Below are 14,738 nucleotides of genomic sequence, written 5' to 3'. Positions count from 1 at the left end.
TTTATTTTTCATCTATTTGGAAAAGTTCTTCTAACAACTGAATATGAAAGGACAAGGATTCCCATTTTCTTATGTGAATGATCTTTAGCACCAAACAAACTTGAAAACATCCATTTTATTATTTCTCTTCCAAAAGTTGATTTACAAGGATCCAGGCTCATTTTTTACTGGTAGCTGGGACCTTCTATTAGTTAATGAAAAAGAACGGGATACATTACAAGTGTACCAAGCACCCCTTTTAAGAGAATTACAGTAGCCCCTGGCTACCTGCCCCTTCCCAGTTTCAGACGGCATCAGTTACAAAAAATTTCGTGGTGGGCAGGGGGGGATAACCCCCAAAACAAATCTCTTCTGTTGACCCCCTGTTTAGCTAAAGCGTCAGCTAAGCTATTGGCTGACCTTCGGTTCTAAATAAAAGTTGCCCACACTTCCCTAGATAACTGTAATGTTTCTATCACCATGAGTTTGTATGTCCAATAATTCTCTTCATCACAGCTTGCCACAATTTATCCATGTCCAAGAGTAATCTCCATAACCATTTACCCAACAAAGAAATTCCTAAGGACCGACTTTCCTCATCCCAGCCCTCCTCCTTTCCTCCTGCACATAGCTATTTCACTCCTAATTCCTTTCTCACCCCTATCCCCCATAGAAAATAATAATGTCATCTAGAAACTATAAGTGGGTGACCACAATCCTCTCTTTCTTAACTCTGAACCCCCTAATCAACCCAAATCTATCTGGCTCAAGTCTTTTTTGCAAGAAAAAAAATTCTTTATTTTGTTCCATTGACTAAGATTGAATAATGATGGCAGGTCTATAAGTAGCCCTTGATCTACAAGTTACAACATTCAACCACAAGATCTAAGAATAACCATTCCACAAAGCCATGCACTTTTCCCAGATTTAATTTACACACCCAGCCTCTTCCATTAGACCTCTTCATATATTTTAGACACTTGTTAGAAACTAATATCTTATCAGTAATCTACCTTCCCAATATTAAAGCTCCTTCAAATGGGGAGATCGTAGACGGAAAAACCTATTTTACCGAAGAGGGAAGATTTAAGCTATTATTTTGAGAAGACTTTCCCAAGATATCAAGGTTGGTCTTGATGAGATCACCAAAAAGCCTCTAACCAAGATCAAGCAAAATGGACATTTTTTGACCCTTAAGAAATAAGCTGAATAAAAGTGAACATGACCCTTTAACTTTTCAAAATTGTAAAACTCAAGAAAAAATAGAAAATAATCTTAAAAGACTCAAATTTATCAAAAGTACAATCACCAAAAGTTATGGAATTGTCATTAATTTAGGAATCTAAAGAAAACTCTCCAAATGAATGAACTCACCCCACGGAGAAATTCAATGGAAGAAAACAACAAAGTAGGAATGAAGCGTAATAAACTAATAAGAAAGAAAAAGTAACAGAGAAACAAGTCAACAGACCACCCCATCACCTCACCCCTATAAGAACATGTTGAATATTAATGACAGTATAAGAATGCATTTGCAACCAGACAGGCAGAGTTGCAAAGTTACAATCATATGATGAACAAAGTGCAGCTATACACTCACAGCTCATGTGATGAAAGCAAATTCAACCTTCAATGAAAATTCTGGAGTTGTTGAACATGGAACATAAATTCATGTAACACATGATGGAACATTTAAATATATATGAAATAATTTGACTGTACGTTTGCTGTATAACAAGCAACAATGTGAAGCTCTGGGAATATACAGTTTGAATAACACTCCATCTCTTTACATCCCTAAAAAGGCTTGTATACATAATTGAAGACTAACACCTCCACCCTCTCAGTCCAGTTTCCCCCTTCTCCCAGTGTCTTAATATTCTACCTCACCCCCTATACAGCAATTAGAAATGACAACCAAACAACCAAAAATAAAGAAATAAAGATGACAACACTCAAGATGATTAAAACCCATTCCTTCAACCTACCAAAACAAGTCCAACCTTGCAACTCTCAGCAAATTGTTGTCAATCCTACATCTCTCATTGTACATGTTTCTATCTGTTGCTTACTTGTTTGCGTTGATCCATTGCATGATCCATTTCCCATAAGGACTGCTACACATGGAAGGAAAATGCATCTGAATCAGACTAGCAATAAGTGCTGAACGGATATGCCCCTGTTGTTTCAATAAAGGATACATGAGTCAATATAAAAAACCAGGAAATGGTACACAATATACTGTGGCCATTGTGGAAATATTAAAGACATGTCAAATGGTTCAAAAACAAAGTCTATCGAAAGAATTATGATAACCTAAATGGGTTGATGTTAATGTAGATCTGACTGGGTAATGATCCTATCCTATTTCATGAAGACCCCAGATATACAGCTCTGTAGCTTATAGAACAAATATAGGCCATATAACAACCAAAGATGTTAAATCTGATCCCCAAAGATTTAAAAAGGATATGAAACCTATTTTCTAGATCACATTTAAGAAGAGGGTACTTATGCATAGTTGGATAGTATGGATTATCTAACCTTGGATACCATTAAGGCAGACTGGACAACATAGTTTCCATATTCATGCTGCGGAAGCATAAAAAAGTCACGACTATTAAGCAACTCCCTGATAATCCGTGTAGATTGCTCTCCTCCTGAATACTTCAAACACTTCTCCACCACATGGCTCCCAAACTTTTGCAAAGAGAGGGACACAAAACTTCCATGAAGCTGATTTAGTATATTCTCCGTAACATTTGGTATATGCATATCCAGTATGTACTGCACTACATAGTTGCTAAACCAAAGAAGATAAAGTATCTCAAATTAAGAATGCAAGTGTAGAAACTGTGGTGAAAAGATGATTTAGAATGTAGAAAAGGTTATGATGACAAACCCAAAAGGATCTTGTGATAGAAGCAATGCATTTTCAGTAATTTCAGCAATAAGGCGCTCCCTAGGTTCCCCCTTGGCATGTGCTAAACATTGCTGCAATACACAACAGCCACTGCGATCTGTTGCAATCTCAACAGAGTGATCTGCTACTGCATTCAAAAGATACTGGCAAAGACAAACAACATTTAAAATCTAATCAATTGGAATAACTTGAGCAAGTCCACATTCAATATGATATGACATTAAATAGAATGGATGGGTGAAACAGGATTCCTGTGGCCAACCCCATAGTTGGGATGAGGCATGGATGTTGGATGTTTTGTTGGGTCACATTCGATATACAATTATTAAACCACCACTAAATCATGATTAACAGAGCCTCCAATTGTAAAGATTAACACTTGATGTCTAACTCGAGTAGATAGATAACATAGAGATCCTTGAGAGAAAGGAAAGGAAATATTTAGTTGACTGGTCCAGTTTTCCACCAATAATATAAATGGTCATAGCGTTGTTACTAGATTAACTGTTAGTGGAGGCAGACTTCATATCAAGATAGAATGAGACATTATAAGGTGCTTCAAAGAAATAAGTAATATCTAATCAATCACTTTGAGTCCAGTCATCTCATTTTCTATGGGCGTTGCCTTACCAACCAGATTTAGGAGATGTTAAACCACTAAAGACATTCGATACAAATTCTTCATTAGATTCTAGTGTTGAATTAAGTTGGTCAGAATTACAAGGAGAGGTATCATGGTCCAAATCTGAGGCTAGAAATTTTGCATGGAGCAGAATGTTGACAAGTCAAGAAGCAGTATGCCCAAAAAATGAATATGGTGGAGATGCAGATGTTAAGATTGATGAACAGTAAAACTAGAAAGGATAAGATTAGAAATGAGTATATTCCTATGAATCTCGGAATAGCCCCTCAGGTGACAAAATCAGGAAAAGTAGACTACGATGGTTGACATGTATATAAAGGATCATCCATTGCACCAGTAAGAAGTGATCTAACACAAATGGAAGTGTCTAAAAGAGTGAGGGACAGACACAGGCCAAAAGGACATGGATTGAGGTGGTGAGAAAGGATTTGAGGTCTAACTGTTTAACATTGAATCTGGCCCTTTTGTAAATTTGGGGTGAGGTTCCAAGAGGGACACTATGTAAGAAATTTGGGGTAGACTGTATGTACTGCTCTAAATTCCTCCTGTAAATTTGTATATTATGATCATATATTAATAAAATTTGATTGTCACCGATAAAAAAAATGAATCTGGCCCTTGATAGAGTGGAATGCCAAAAAAGGATTCTTGTAGTCGACCCATATATGTAGTCAGGTAAGGATTTTGCTAAGTTGAGTGTCATAGTCCAAAGATTCCAAACCAAGACATTGATAAAAAAAATTCCAAACCAAGACATTGATAAAAAAAATTCCAAACCAAGACAAGAAAATGGCTTACCATGCGTGGTTAGAAAATAAGTAAAGTTTTTTTTCAAAACAAAGTCCACTTATTCTAGTCTCATATTTGGTGGTTGAGGTCCATAATTGAGGTTTTCTCAAACTGGGGATCCAATTAGGTATCAATACCATGTTTAACTTCAACAACAATGTCATTGGAGTCTACCATTAAATTAATCTTATCATCCTTTTTACCACTCCTATATGGAGGATCATCATATGAGTTTGAAGGTGTCCTTGGGGAATCCATATGGCCAGGCACTCCAGGACAATGCTGCTCCTACCACTCATGTCATTGATACATTACATCTGAGATCCGAGGAGTTCTAGGAGGGGTTTCCTCATCTTCTGTTTGTGATGAACTTGAGCCTCATAGTTGCTTAAATCCACCATCATGGACAGCCTTTTGGGAGGGAATGGGCAAATGTCGACCAAATTCTGGTTACTCTATATCAAATGGATAATTTGAGGTTACTCATCTTGGCTTGATATAAATCATTTAGCTGATGTTTTGGGTTCCTCTTGTAATTATGTCCATGATCTAATTTTGTTCATCTGATGACACTTTAACAAACAAAATACCCCAGTTCAGGGTACATCCTATGTGATTCTGGAACCCAAAGTGTATTTAAAGGACTCTCATCTAGGAAACTCGGCTAACGGAACTACTGGAAATAAACCAACTTGATTTACTTTCCTCTGTTGTTTTGCCCTAGGAAGAAAATTTGCTATTGACAATTATCTTCCTTTGGGTTCCTTTAAGGTAACCATTTCATTTTGCAATGTTCTGTTTGATCCTGTTCACTTACCTACTCTACTTTCAAGATATGTCAATTTGACAAACCGGCATACCATGTGAGCTGACACCTTTCATACAGATTCAAAATTGTTACCCTTCACTAAGCCACATTAGATCCATCGAATGGGGCAATAGTTCTATAAAACCTATGATTTGTAAATATGTACATCTTTTGCTCTCTTTTCACAAATATTTAAAAATCAAAGAAACCATACCTTTTCAACACAAGGTATGGTTTTTCAAAACCATATCTTGACAAGTGAATGGAAGAGCAATAATAATGTGATAATGTCTAGGAAGTATAAAAGAATGGAGAGAAATGGAAAAAATCTACCAACCCTAATAAGTGGATCTGCTTTAACCCACCTAAATGGGGTCAGTGATAGAAACTCCATCCCTCCATTTTTTTTAATCCATATAAGGTCATGTCACCTGTTAGAACATTCAACTTGTACCAAAACACTCCTAAGCGATTATTTGTTTTAATATATCAGACAAAAAAGTTCCAAAAATAACAAAAAATTAATATGTACTTCCAACCACTTCTTCTGGTACTTCCTTGGGAAGAAATTGGTTATCTTCTTTATTACAAAGGTGACTAACTTGTTCAAGTTGATTAAATGAGGTGGTGCCATACATACTATGATGTGTATATGCTATAAATATAAACAACTCTCATTCCAAGCTATTGTCTAAAGAAAGTTTATCAAGTATCTGTTATATAACATCTCCAACTAATCAAAAACTATGACTGGGACTTCAACATGAAAAGATGGTGCAGCTTAAGAAATTCTTTTGTGCAATAATTATGAAAGCTTCAAAAGAAATGGCATTGATCTCCCATAGGCAAATTCCTATTATCTCCCTAATTGTAGGTCCTCAAGACTTAATAACAACCTCGAACAACAAAAAACAAAGAGACATCTCAAATGATCTCCCACTAGGTGTAGAGGGTACATCTCAAACTTGAGGAAAATAAGAGGATCTCAAAGATTTAATAATATTTGCAACTTCATTTTTTTTCCCAACGCCAAAGGCTCCAGAGATGACAAATGTTTGGTCTGCTAGTATGATATGTCAATTTTTCACAAATGACAATACCTGAAAACTGTTGCATACAACACTGAAAACCCTATCATGTAACCAAAAGTTGTAATTATTCTCTCAAGCTCATGCTGTTCAGCAAAAAATTGTAATATAAATTACCTGAATATGCTACAGTTCACAAATGTTAAGGCTCTCCTGTGAAAGAACACCAAAATATAGTTCCAAGTAATGTAAGTATAAATGGCAGATGTTGAAAAAACTTTAAGGGACCATTTGGTTTACAGTTGGAATCGGAATGGTCTATTCCTATAGTCTGTTTGGTTCAAACAGTAAATGGAATTGGAATTAAAACAGGCTGAAATAGAATTTCATTCTAAGGGAGGGGGAGGTTCCCTCAAATGGAGGAATGCCATTCAACCAAACAGTTGGAATACGGATAACCCATTTTGATTCTGATTCCAGACCCCTATTTCCTTTCCGTGAACCAAACATTAGGTTAGTCACATGATCCAAAAACTTCACAAAAGAAAATAATGAATATTAATCCAGATAAAATTAATTTCATTGAAAAAAATAAAACAAAAGATGAGAAGACTGTGTTCAGAGTATATATCGGTTCAAATGGCTGCTCACTTGTAACCTGAAGCACCTGGATAACTAGTATCCTGCATGACGAGGCTTCCAATAATCCAATTACGTGGAATTCAAATCGACTTGCAAACGGCTAAAGGTTACTAGATATTCTAGCAATATAACCAGTACTACACACCTTTCCAATCAGTTGTGACCATATTATTAAAATAATAAAATCCCTCCTGTCAAAGCCTACAATTGTCCATACAGATGTTACTTTGTATTTAAACAACAAACAAAAGTGGCAGAGACATACTTATAAATAGAACACCTGCATATTCGAGTGGTTTTGTTGTGCAGCATATCAAAACGAATTATAATATAAATAAGAATAAAAACAGAGACATAGTGACGATGGTAGCCATTAAACTGATGCTGTTATCAACAAAAGAGAAGTCTCAAAAAGTAGCTACAGAACATGCGAAGTGCGGCGCGATAGAAGGCAAAGTGCACGGAAATCCATTGTGATATAAGTGAATAAAAAGTTGTGTATCTAGGCCGGGATGAAATGGAATATTACTCTATTGTCTTCGTGGGAGAAATGCGTCAAGCAATGCAGAATCACATGATGACCATTTGTGTTGTTGGTTAAAGTGACCGCACCACGCCTCAAAGCTGACATGACGCGGGAAATCTGCTGCGGAGTAGTGAGATGCTCCAACAATTTCTGAACTGCGCGAGTTCTGCAACAATAGGATAAAAAAATATAGTTATTTATCTCATGGAAACCTGACTTGGTTTCATAGTAAAGACTCTAAAGCGAATTCCACTAGAGCTATATGTTCCGCACTTTTCTCAAACAGTAACAAGGGTCCAAATGATACCCGTAAGGATTAAGGCATATAGTAACAAGTTCGAATTCCTCTCTGGTAACGGCGTGAAGAATTTCTGTTCTCTGCTCTACATTGCATACTTCTATAAGCTTCTGAACGAGGTAATTCCCGAATGGATCCAACATTAATTGGTTTGCGTGGTCTTTAACCTCCGAGAAGATCATCTTGATATCCTCTTCGTTTCCCTCCTCAAATTTCTTCTGCAAGAATCGACACCCACGTTGATCCTTGGCCACCTCCAATATATGTCCCCTTAATTCTTCCAAAGATAAGTACTGTTGAAAATGGCGATTACAATATGGGTTCTGGACTGCATTTGAATTCTCCAATTCTAACAACGACCCATCTATCACTCCTCCCCAATGCGTTTCAGATTCTAGGTGGAACCCGTTTCCGTTAGAACAGGGCCTGGTCAGCAAACAGTTGATGGATTCTCTGGGAGATGGTCTTTTAAGCTTAAAGCAGCTTTGATTCCTAGAATAACAATTATAAAAAGGTTCCCTATATCCATTTTCGAATGAAGTAACTGATGCAGCCGCCTTGACTTCTCCTTCTCTACTCAAAAATGTTGAAGTGGATCGATTCAGTGGGAAACTGTTGGAAGTTTCAGCGCGGAGAGTAGGGGTACCACGCATAAACGCAGTCGTTTGCCCCATAACGGCATCTTGAAGTCTCAATCGATGCAAATCGATTGTATTTTGTTGCATCTGCTGAAAGGACAAATGCAGGAGTCCCTGGCCGATCGATGTTGGATTTGTCATAGGATTTGCGATTACACCATCGTAACCGCGGGGAACAATGGAACGAAAATAAGACTGTTGAGAAGAAGCGGCGGTGGAAAGATTGAGACGACCAAAGGCCGACTCGAGAGACGGACCGGTGAGGGTTTGGATTGCATTTACGGATGAATTGTTGCGGCGAGGGAGTTGTTGATGGAGGAGATAGGAACGGTTATCACGTAAAATTGGGGATTCGGCGAACGTGATCCCGCCCAAAAGCAAGTCGAGCTCTTCTTCTTCGTTTCTGTTTTCCATTTCTAATCGATGACGGAAAGTTATCAGCGTTCCGGCGGAGAAAGGAAGATAGTTGGGTTTTAAAGAGGCTTATAGCCTTATACAACTTCACGAATCTTTCGGTCTCTATTCAATTTCAATATCTTAAGTATCTCACCATCTCTATCCTTCTCTTTCCACTAACCCTCTCACCTAGTCGAGGATAGTTATCTCTAGTCTTCCTCTTCCACCATCTCTCCTACCATCCATCTCTATCCTTTCTTCCTCTACTAACCCTCACAGGCTCCTACCTTACCTAGTGGAGGATTGTTTGCAGAAAAAGCCGGAGGGATGCAGAGAGGAACGGAGAAACATGCGTTTATCGTCTATCGTCTATCGTCTATCGCTGCTTCGTTCCGTTGTTCGTGCATGAAATATATATATGTTCGTTATATCATCTGATCTTATATTATATTATATCTGATTGCTCTCGAGTAGATCCCAATCTAACGACAGAAAACTGTTTCCGCATATAGGCCTGTATATTCACTATTAAAAGACTGGCATCTCATCCGGAAATTTAGGTTCCGTTTGGCGCGTTTTTTTGAGAAGATTTTCTTATAGTTTTCGGTCAAAAAAACGTATTGACTTTGACATATGATGTGGATAGTCCAAAAACCGTTTGGTAGACGGGCATTTTTTTGTATATTAATTCAGATTTTTTCATGCAAAATTAAAATATGGAAGATGTGGAAAATTTCATTTGGAGCTTTCTGAAATCAGCCTAAAATGGATTTTTTATGTCTTTTTGGTATCTTATTTTTTAGCAACGAAATCTTCCACATATCAAATGGGAATAGACCGATTTTCAGTCTTCTAAACATATAAACAGCCAAAAAACCGAATGGAAAGGCACGCCAAATAAATCCTTAAGGCGCTTTTAACTTTTTATGGAATTTGCATGCAGACGAATTCGGGTCGGTTTTTAGGGTCGGTGGTTGACTGGTTGTGACCTTGGTTTTAGGGTCGGTATGATTTTTAGGATTTATCCGTGAAACCTTATCTTTAATTACTTTCCTACTATGGAGTAATTAAATTACAATTTAATTTAAGGGTAAAATACAAATACTCTCTTTTAATATGGAGTCGGTGATAATTACTTCCCTAAACTTTCATGTCACAAATCTATCTCCAATTACGCTTAAATTGACCCTACCCGATTTGTTTTTAATTCCAAATTTTTGAAATCAATCCTCACTTAGGCTCATCCCAATGTCTAGGGTTTTACTATACCCGAACCAACCTTAGTGGAACTAACCTTAAGTAAATCGGCCTTGAATACCTAGAAATAAACCCAAAATACTTTTGGGATGTGAAGATTTGAAACCAAATACTCATTGTTATAAAGGCTATTGTCTCACTCAATCATTGAATTACTTAAGTGATTTAATCATCTATTTTCATTTTAATATTTGAATGTGTATAATAAGTATTATAAAAGGTAATGTTTGCAAAGTTTAAATTATAAGTTTTGAATCATATATTAATATATTATGGTAATCTACATATTAAATTACTCAATTTAACCAATAAAAATAATATAAATTTTAAATTATATTATATTTATTGAAAATCAAGTTTTAAAGAGAATGTTTCATTTTTTTAAAAGGATAGAATATGTTCCACATGTAGACCCTAGAACTGATCCCAGAACTACCAAGGCCATAACCGATCTTCATAGGGTAGGTTCCGGTTCCAAAAATCTGGAAGCGACCCATACTGGGTAGGTTCCGGGTTTTACAATGGAATCGAATTGAACTGACCCATGCTCATCCTTAGTGCTGACGAAATCAGATTTGCTCACAAAACTTGCCTCACAATATGTTGTAACTGTGCATTAGGCTCAATTTGGAAGAAGTACATATACAAATATATACAGTGCAAATATATACAAAATACAAGGTTTTGCACTTTACAAATTTGTATTTGTAATCTTACCAAACTGAGCCTTAGGAACATATCCCCATGAATGGCAACTTATAAGTATGGAAATCATTAGATGTGCAGCTCCAAGTTTTGTGAGGTTGGTGTAAAGAGCGTTTTGGTGTAAGCAACATGGATGATCATACCAAGCTCGAATATAAATGTCTAAATTACATCTTTGCCCTCCTACTTACACAAATGCATATAAGGTGACCTTACACTATTATGATAAATATTTTATATGATAAATTATAAGCACTTACCTTGTACTTTGGGAATCTAGATTTTTTCCCAGAAATTTCATCCATGAATTGAGAACATCTCCTGTACTTGTATGCTATCATTCATGGAGAAATACCCAACCCAGCCTAGGCCTGAACACATACTATCAAGCAATTATCAAGCCCTAGGTGCGAGCCAAGTCAAGCTCAGGTAGTTGTAAAGATTCTTAACACACTATCAAAACCCGGCCTGGCCCATGATCATCCCTCCACCATGGGCACAAATTAAGGGGCCATCTGGCAAATCTTTTTTAAAAGATCTTCTAGAAGCTTTAGAATCAAAAGACGTAGTGAGTTTTTGCATTAAGATCTTGACATGAAGATTGATTGGTTAAGGCATGTCTTTCCGCATGAAGACGAGTTGAAAATAACTAAAAAGCTCCATTTGGAGCTTCTTGAGAATCGCCAAAAATAAGCTTTACACGTCTTTTGGCAACTAGGTTTTTCCCAATCAAACGAGAAAAGTCGAAAATGTAGGCTGTTGGGCTTCTAAAAGGCCGATAGCCCACACAAAAAAACATGCCAAACAGGGCCTAACTGAAAACCATAGTAGGGCCAGAGTTACAAAACATATTAACACGTGAAACCCCAACCTCTAGTCATTAGGTTGGGTTGAATTCAAGTTAGCCTGATTTCTTCTTTTTTCTTCTTTGGCTTAAAGTATTGTTGTTCAATTAAGGATAATTTACTTTTGGCATTATTATTATAAGTACAAGAACATAGTATATGGTGTTTTAGGAACTTGGCCTAGGTTGCAGCCTTAATTATGCCCTTTTGTGTTGTAAAGGCTTCAATGACACTCAGTATTGCCCATAGATATGAGCTGAATCGAGAGTGGTAATTATAAGTGTACTCTGTGTATTAGAAAAGACAATTTTAAGAGATGCATTATAGTATATTTTGAAAACTTCATAACTAAGGTATAAACGCATAAAATATATTAAACTCATTATGGGTGCAAATGGATAAGGTCAGATTTGAATCAGGATATGTCCGAATTTAATTCAATACATTGTAGATCCGATCCAATCTAATTCAAAGATCCGATCGGATCTCATAAATATTGATTTAAATTTGAATATGATCAGCATATTAGATATCCTAATATCCTAATATGATTCGATCTGATTTAATTTTTAAGAAAATTAATAAACCATTAAAAGGAAAAGAAAATATATAATTTAAATAAATACAAATATTTTGTCAACTATTTTCTTTATATATTATTTACATATATATCGGATCGAATCTTTTCAGATCAGATATGGGGTGTTTCGAATCCATTCCAATCCGATCCAAAGATCCGAAATAGAGATATCCAAATCCAACAAAATCGGATCAGATCCATTTGAACATAAGACCCATGAGATGTCAAATAAATGATAGGGCCATTACCCAATGGTAGTCCTAATCATTTGGGGTCTTAGGAGTAACTACATATAGACCAAACTCTTGACATTCTTTTTTGTACAAAATGTTTAATTTCCTTTGGACTTAGAAAACATGTTCTCATGCTTGTCAGAATTAGGATTTGTTTTTCACATATAGTGCACCTCACACGTGTATTGAGAACTCCCCATAAATAATAACACACAAATACCCAAGATATTCCCGATTTATGGTTGGGACATCTTGTGCGATTGATATGAAGAACGTTCTGCGAGGAATAGATTCAGACTCTGTTTCTAAATCCAAAATTATACTATTGCACCAAGAATGGCCCCTACAAATCATGGTCTTACAATATAATTTGACCAAGAAAAATTAAAATATGTTTTTACAAGAAAATTAAAACATGTAATCTGCTAATGGTTTGATAGAAAATAAGAGATAAACAGTTGTTGAAATTCCTTAAAAACTCTCACTCAACTTCCTGTTTCCCTCCTATTTTCTATCAAACCAAACACAACATTAGGGGTATTCTCCAACATGAATTGCTTTCTTTAATGTGATTTCAAAAAAAAAAAATGCAAATGGTTTGGAAAAAATAATCTTCATAAAATATAGACACAAAAAACACAATCCAAATACAAATGTTTCTTTTTTGGGGGTAAATTGCTAAACTTCCCTTGAGGTTTCTAGCCATTGATGAAACCTCCCCCGAAGTTTAGTAATTGCAATCACCTCCCCTGAACTTTCTAACATAGTTAAGGTTGAGCATTCAATTTATTTGATTAAAAACCAAAATTTTAAAAACTGAATTAAAAATAAATAAAAACCAAACCAAAACTGAAATTTTCAGTTCGGTTTTTGGTTAAAGCCAGATTTTAATATATACTCTATTATATATATTATAAAAAATATATTATGAAATCAAATATATAATATATATAATATATTATATGGTACATATTATATATTATATATAATAATAAAAAGTTCGGTTAATTTGGTTAACCAAAATTCTAATTTCAAAAATCAAAACCGAAAACTGAAATAGCAAAATACCAAAAAACCAAACCGATTTAACCAAAAACCGAAAAAACCAAACCAAAAAAACCGAAACCAAAATTTTTGGTTCGGCTATTCAGTTTTAACCAAACAATGCTCACCCCTAAACATAGTTGCAAGTTGACCTCTTCTATTACATTCCTTTAACAAGAGGCATAAAAATGTCCAAATTATCCATATAGTTACTTTTGACCAAAATGTTTATTTTCCAAAATTTCTCTTCATATCAATTACTACTCCAAACTTTTCCAATTTCTTTTCAAAAATTAATTTATTTTTTCAAAATTTCCCTTCATATCAATCGCTACTCTTATTTATTTTGTTGTTCATAAAGTTTATATTATTATTATTATTATTATTTTAAAACCAGCCTCAGTAGTAATTGCATGGATATTTTTGAAGCTTAAGGTACGTGATTTCTCTTCATATCAATCACTACAAACTTTTCCAATTTCTTTTGAAAAATTAATTTATTTTTTCAAAATTTCCCTTTATATCAATGGCTGTAATTCTTTAAACTCTCTTTTTTATTTTGTTGTTCATAAAGTTTGTATTATTATTATTATTATTTTTTTAAACCAGCCTCAGTAATAATTGCATGGATATTTTTGAAGCTTAAGGTAGGTGATTGCAATTACCCCCCGCCCAAGGTGCTACATTAGGCATCCAACTTTCCATGAATTAAACACAGCTCCCGTGAAAGACAAGGAAATTCATATTCACGATGATAAAAGCACACTCATTTTTATAGCGATCCATATGAGTAAACATATGGATCATTTTGAGTTGAAAGTCCAGTAGTAATTAAAAATCCTTTGATTCACAGGAATAAGGGTCTGGAATCGATGTTGGAAATAGTTCAACTGTATGGTTGGGTGGAATCAGAATCCTATTCCCATTCCTAGCAGAATGACATTCCCACATTTGAGGGAATGGGCATTCCCTCCCCCTCCCTTGGCAATGAGAATCCATTTCAATTAATTCTTGATTCCAATTCCAATTCCTGTCTTAAGCAAACATATGGGAGGAATAGACCATTCTGATCCGATTCTTATGAATTTTAATTTCAATTCCAATGAATCAAACAGGCCCCTAAGATATTATTATTTTATGTCAATTGTCAATGATTCGGAAATGCAACCATAAATTACAATCTTGGATCGACTCACATGCACACAAACGAATTGGTCTGCTGTAGCTATCCCCATGGAATCATGGATAGAGGAGGATTAGCCCGTCATGGATTACCGGGGTATTTTTTTTCCAGGGTGGCATCACCGAAGCATCACTATACAGCCAAACTCAACTTTTCCCTACACTTTCAGCTACCCCATTAGTTCTTTCATGTTAATTAGTTGTTAGACCAAGAAAGACATA

General features: G+C 35.6%; 1 protein-coding gene across 1 annotated transcript; it reads right to left on the bottom strand.

The window, feature by feature from the left end:
- Nucleotides 1-1,962: 1,962 nt before the first annotated feature.
- LOC148877317 (pumilio homolog 12-like) lies at nucleotides 1,963-9,054 on the bottom strand. The gene is made up of 5 exons (XM_088966200.1): nucleotides 7,646-9,054; nucleotides 7,342-7,504; nucleotides 2,882-3,045; nucleotides 2,524-2,782; nucleotides 1,963-2,158 (listed from the first exon to the last, which is right to left on the bottom strand). Exons 1-5 carry the CDS (start codon nucleotides 8,686-8,688, stop codon nucleotides 2,048-2,050), a joined length of 1,740 nt encoding a protein of 579 aa, XP_088822326.1. The 5' UTR covers nucleotides 8,689-9,054; the 3' UTR covers nucleotides 1,963-2,047.
- Between the last annotated feature and the right edge of the window lie 5,684 nt (nucleotides 9,055-14,738).

The sequence above is a fragment of the Nelumbo lutea genome, chromosome 1 (genome assembly GCF_056320005.1).
Source record: "Nelumbo lutea isolate HS-2025 chromosome 1, American lotus-T2T, whole genome shotgun sequence".
Lineage (NCBI taxonomy): Eukaryota > Viridiplantae > Streptophyta > Magnoliopsida > Proteales > Nelumbonaceae > Nelumbo > Nelumbo lutea.
Note: the sequence above shows the minus strand (reverse complement) of the source record. Positions and strands in the feature narration are given on the sequence as shown.

Coding starts and splice junctions, on each gene's coding strand:
- LOC148877317 (XM_088966200.1), bottom strand. CDS start 8,688: ATGGAAAACAGAAACGAAGAAGAAGAGCTCGACTTGCTTTTGGGCGGG. Junction 3,046..7,341: donor TCTCCCACGAAGACAATAGA/GTAATATTCCAT, acceptor TGTCTTTGCCAG/TATCTTTTGAATGCAGTAGC. Junction 2,783..2,881: donor CTATCACAAGATCCTTTTGG/GTTTGTCATCAT, acceptor TCTTTGGTTTAG/CAACTATGTAGTGCAGTACA.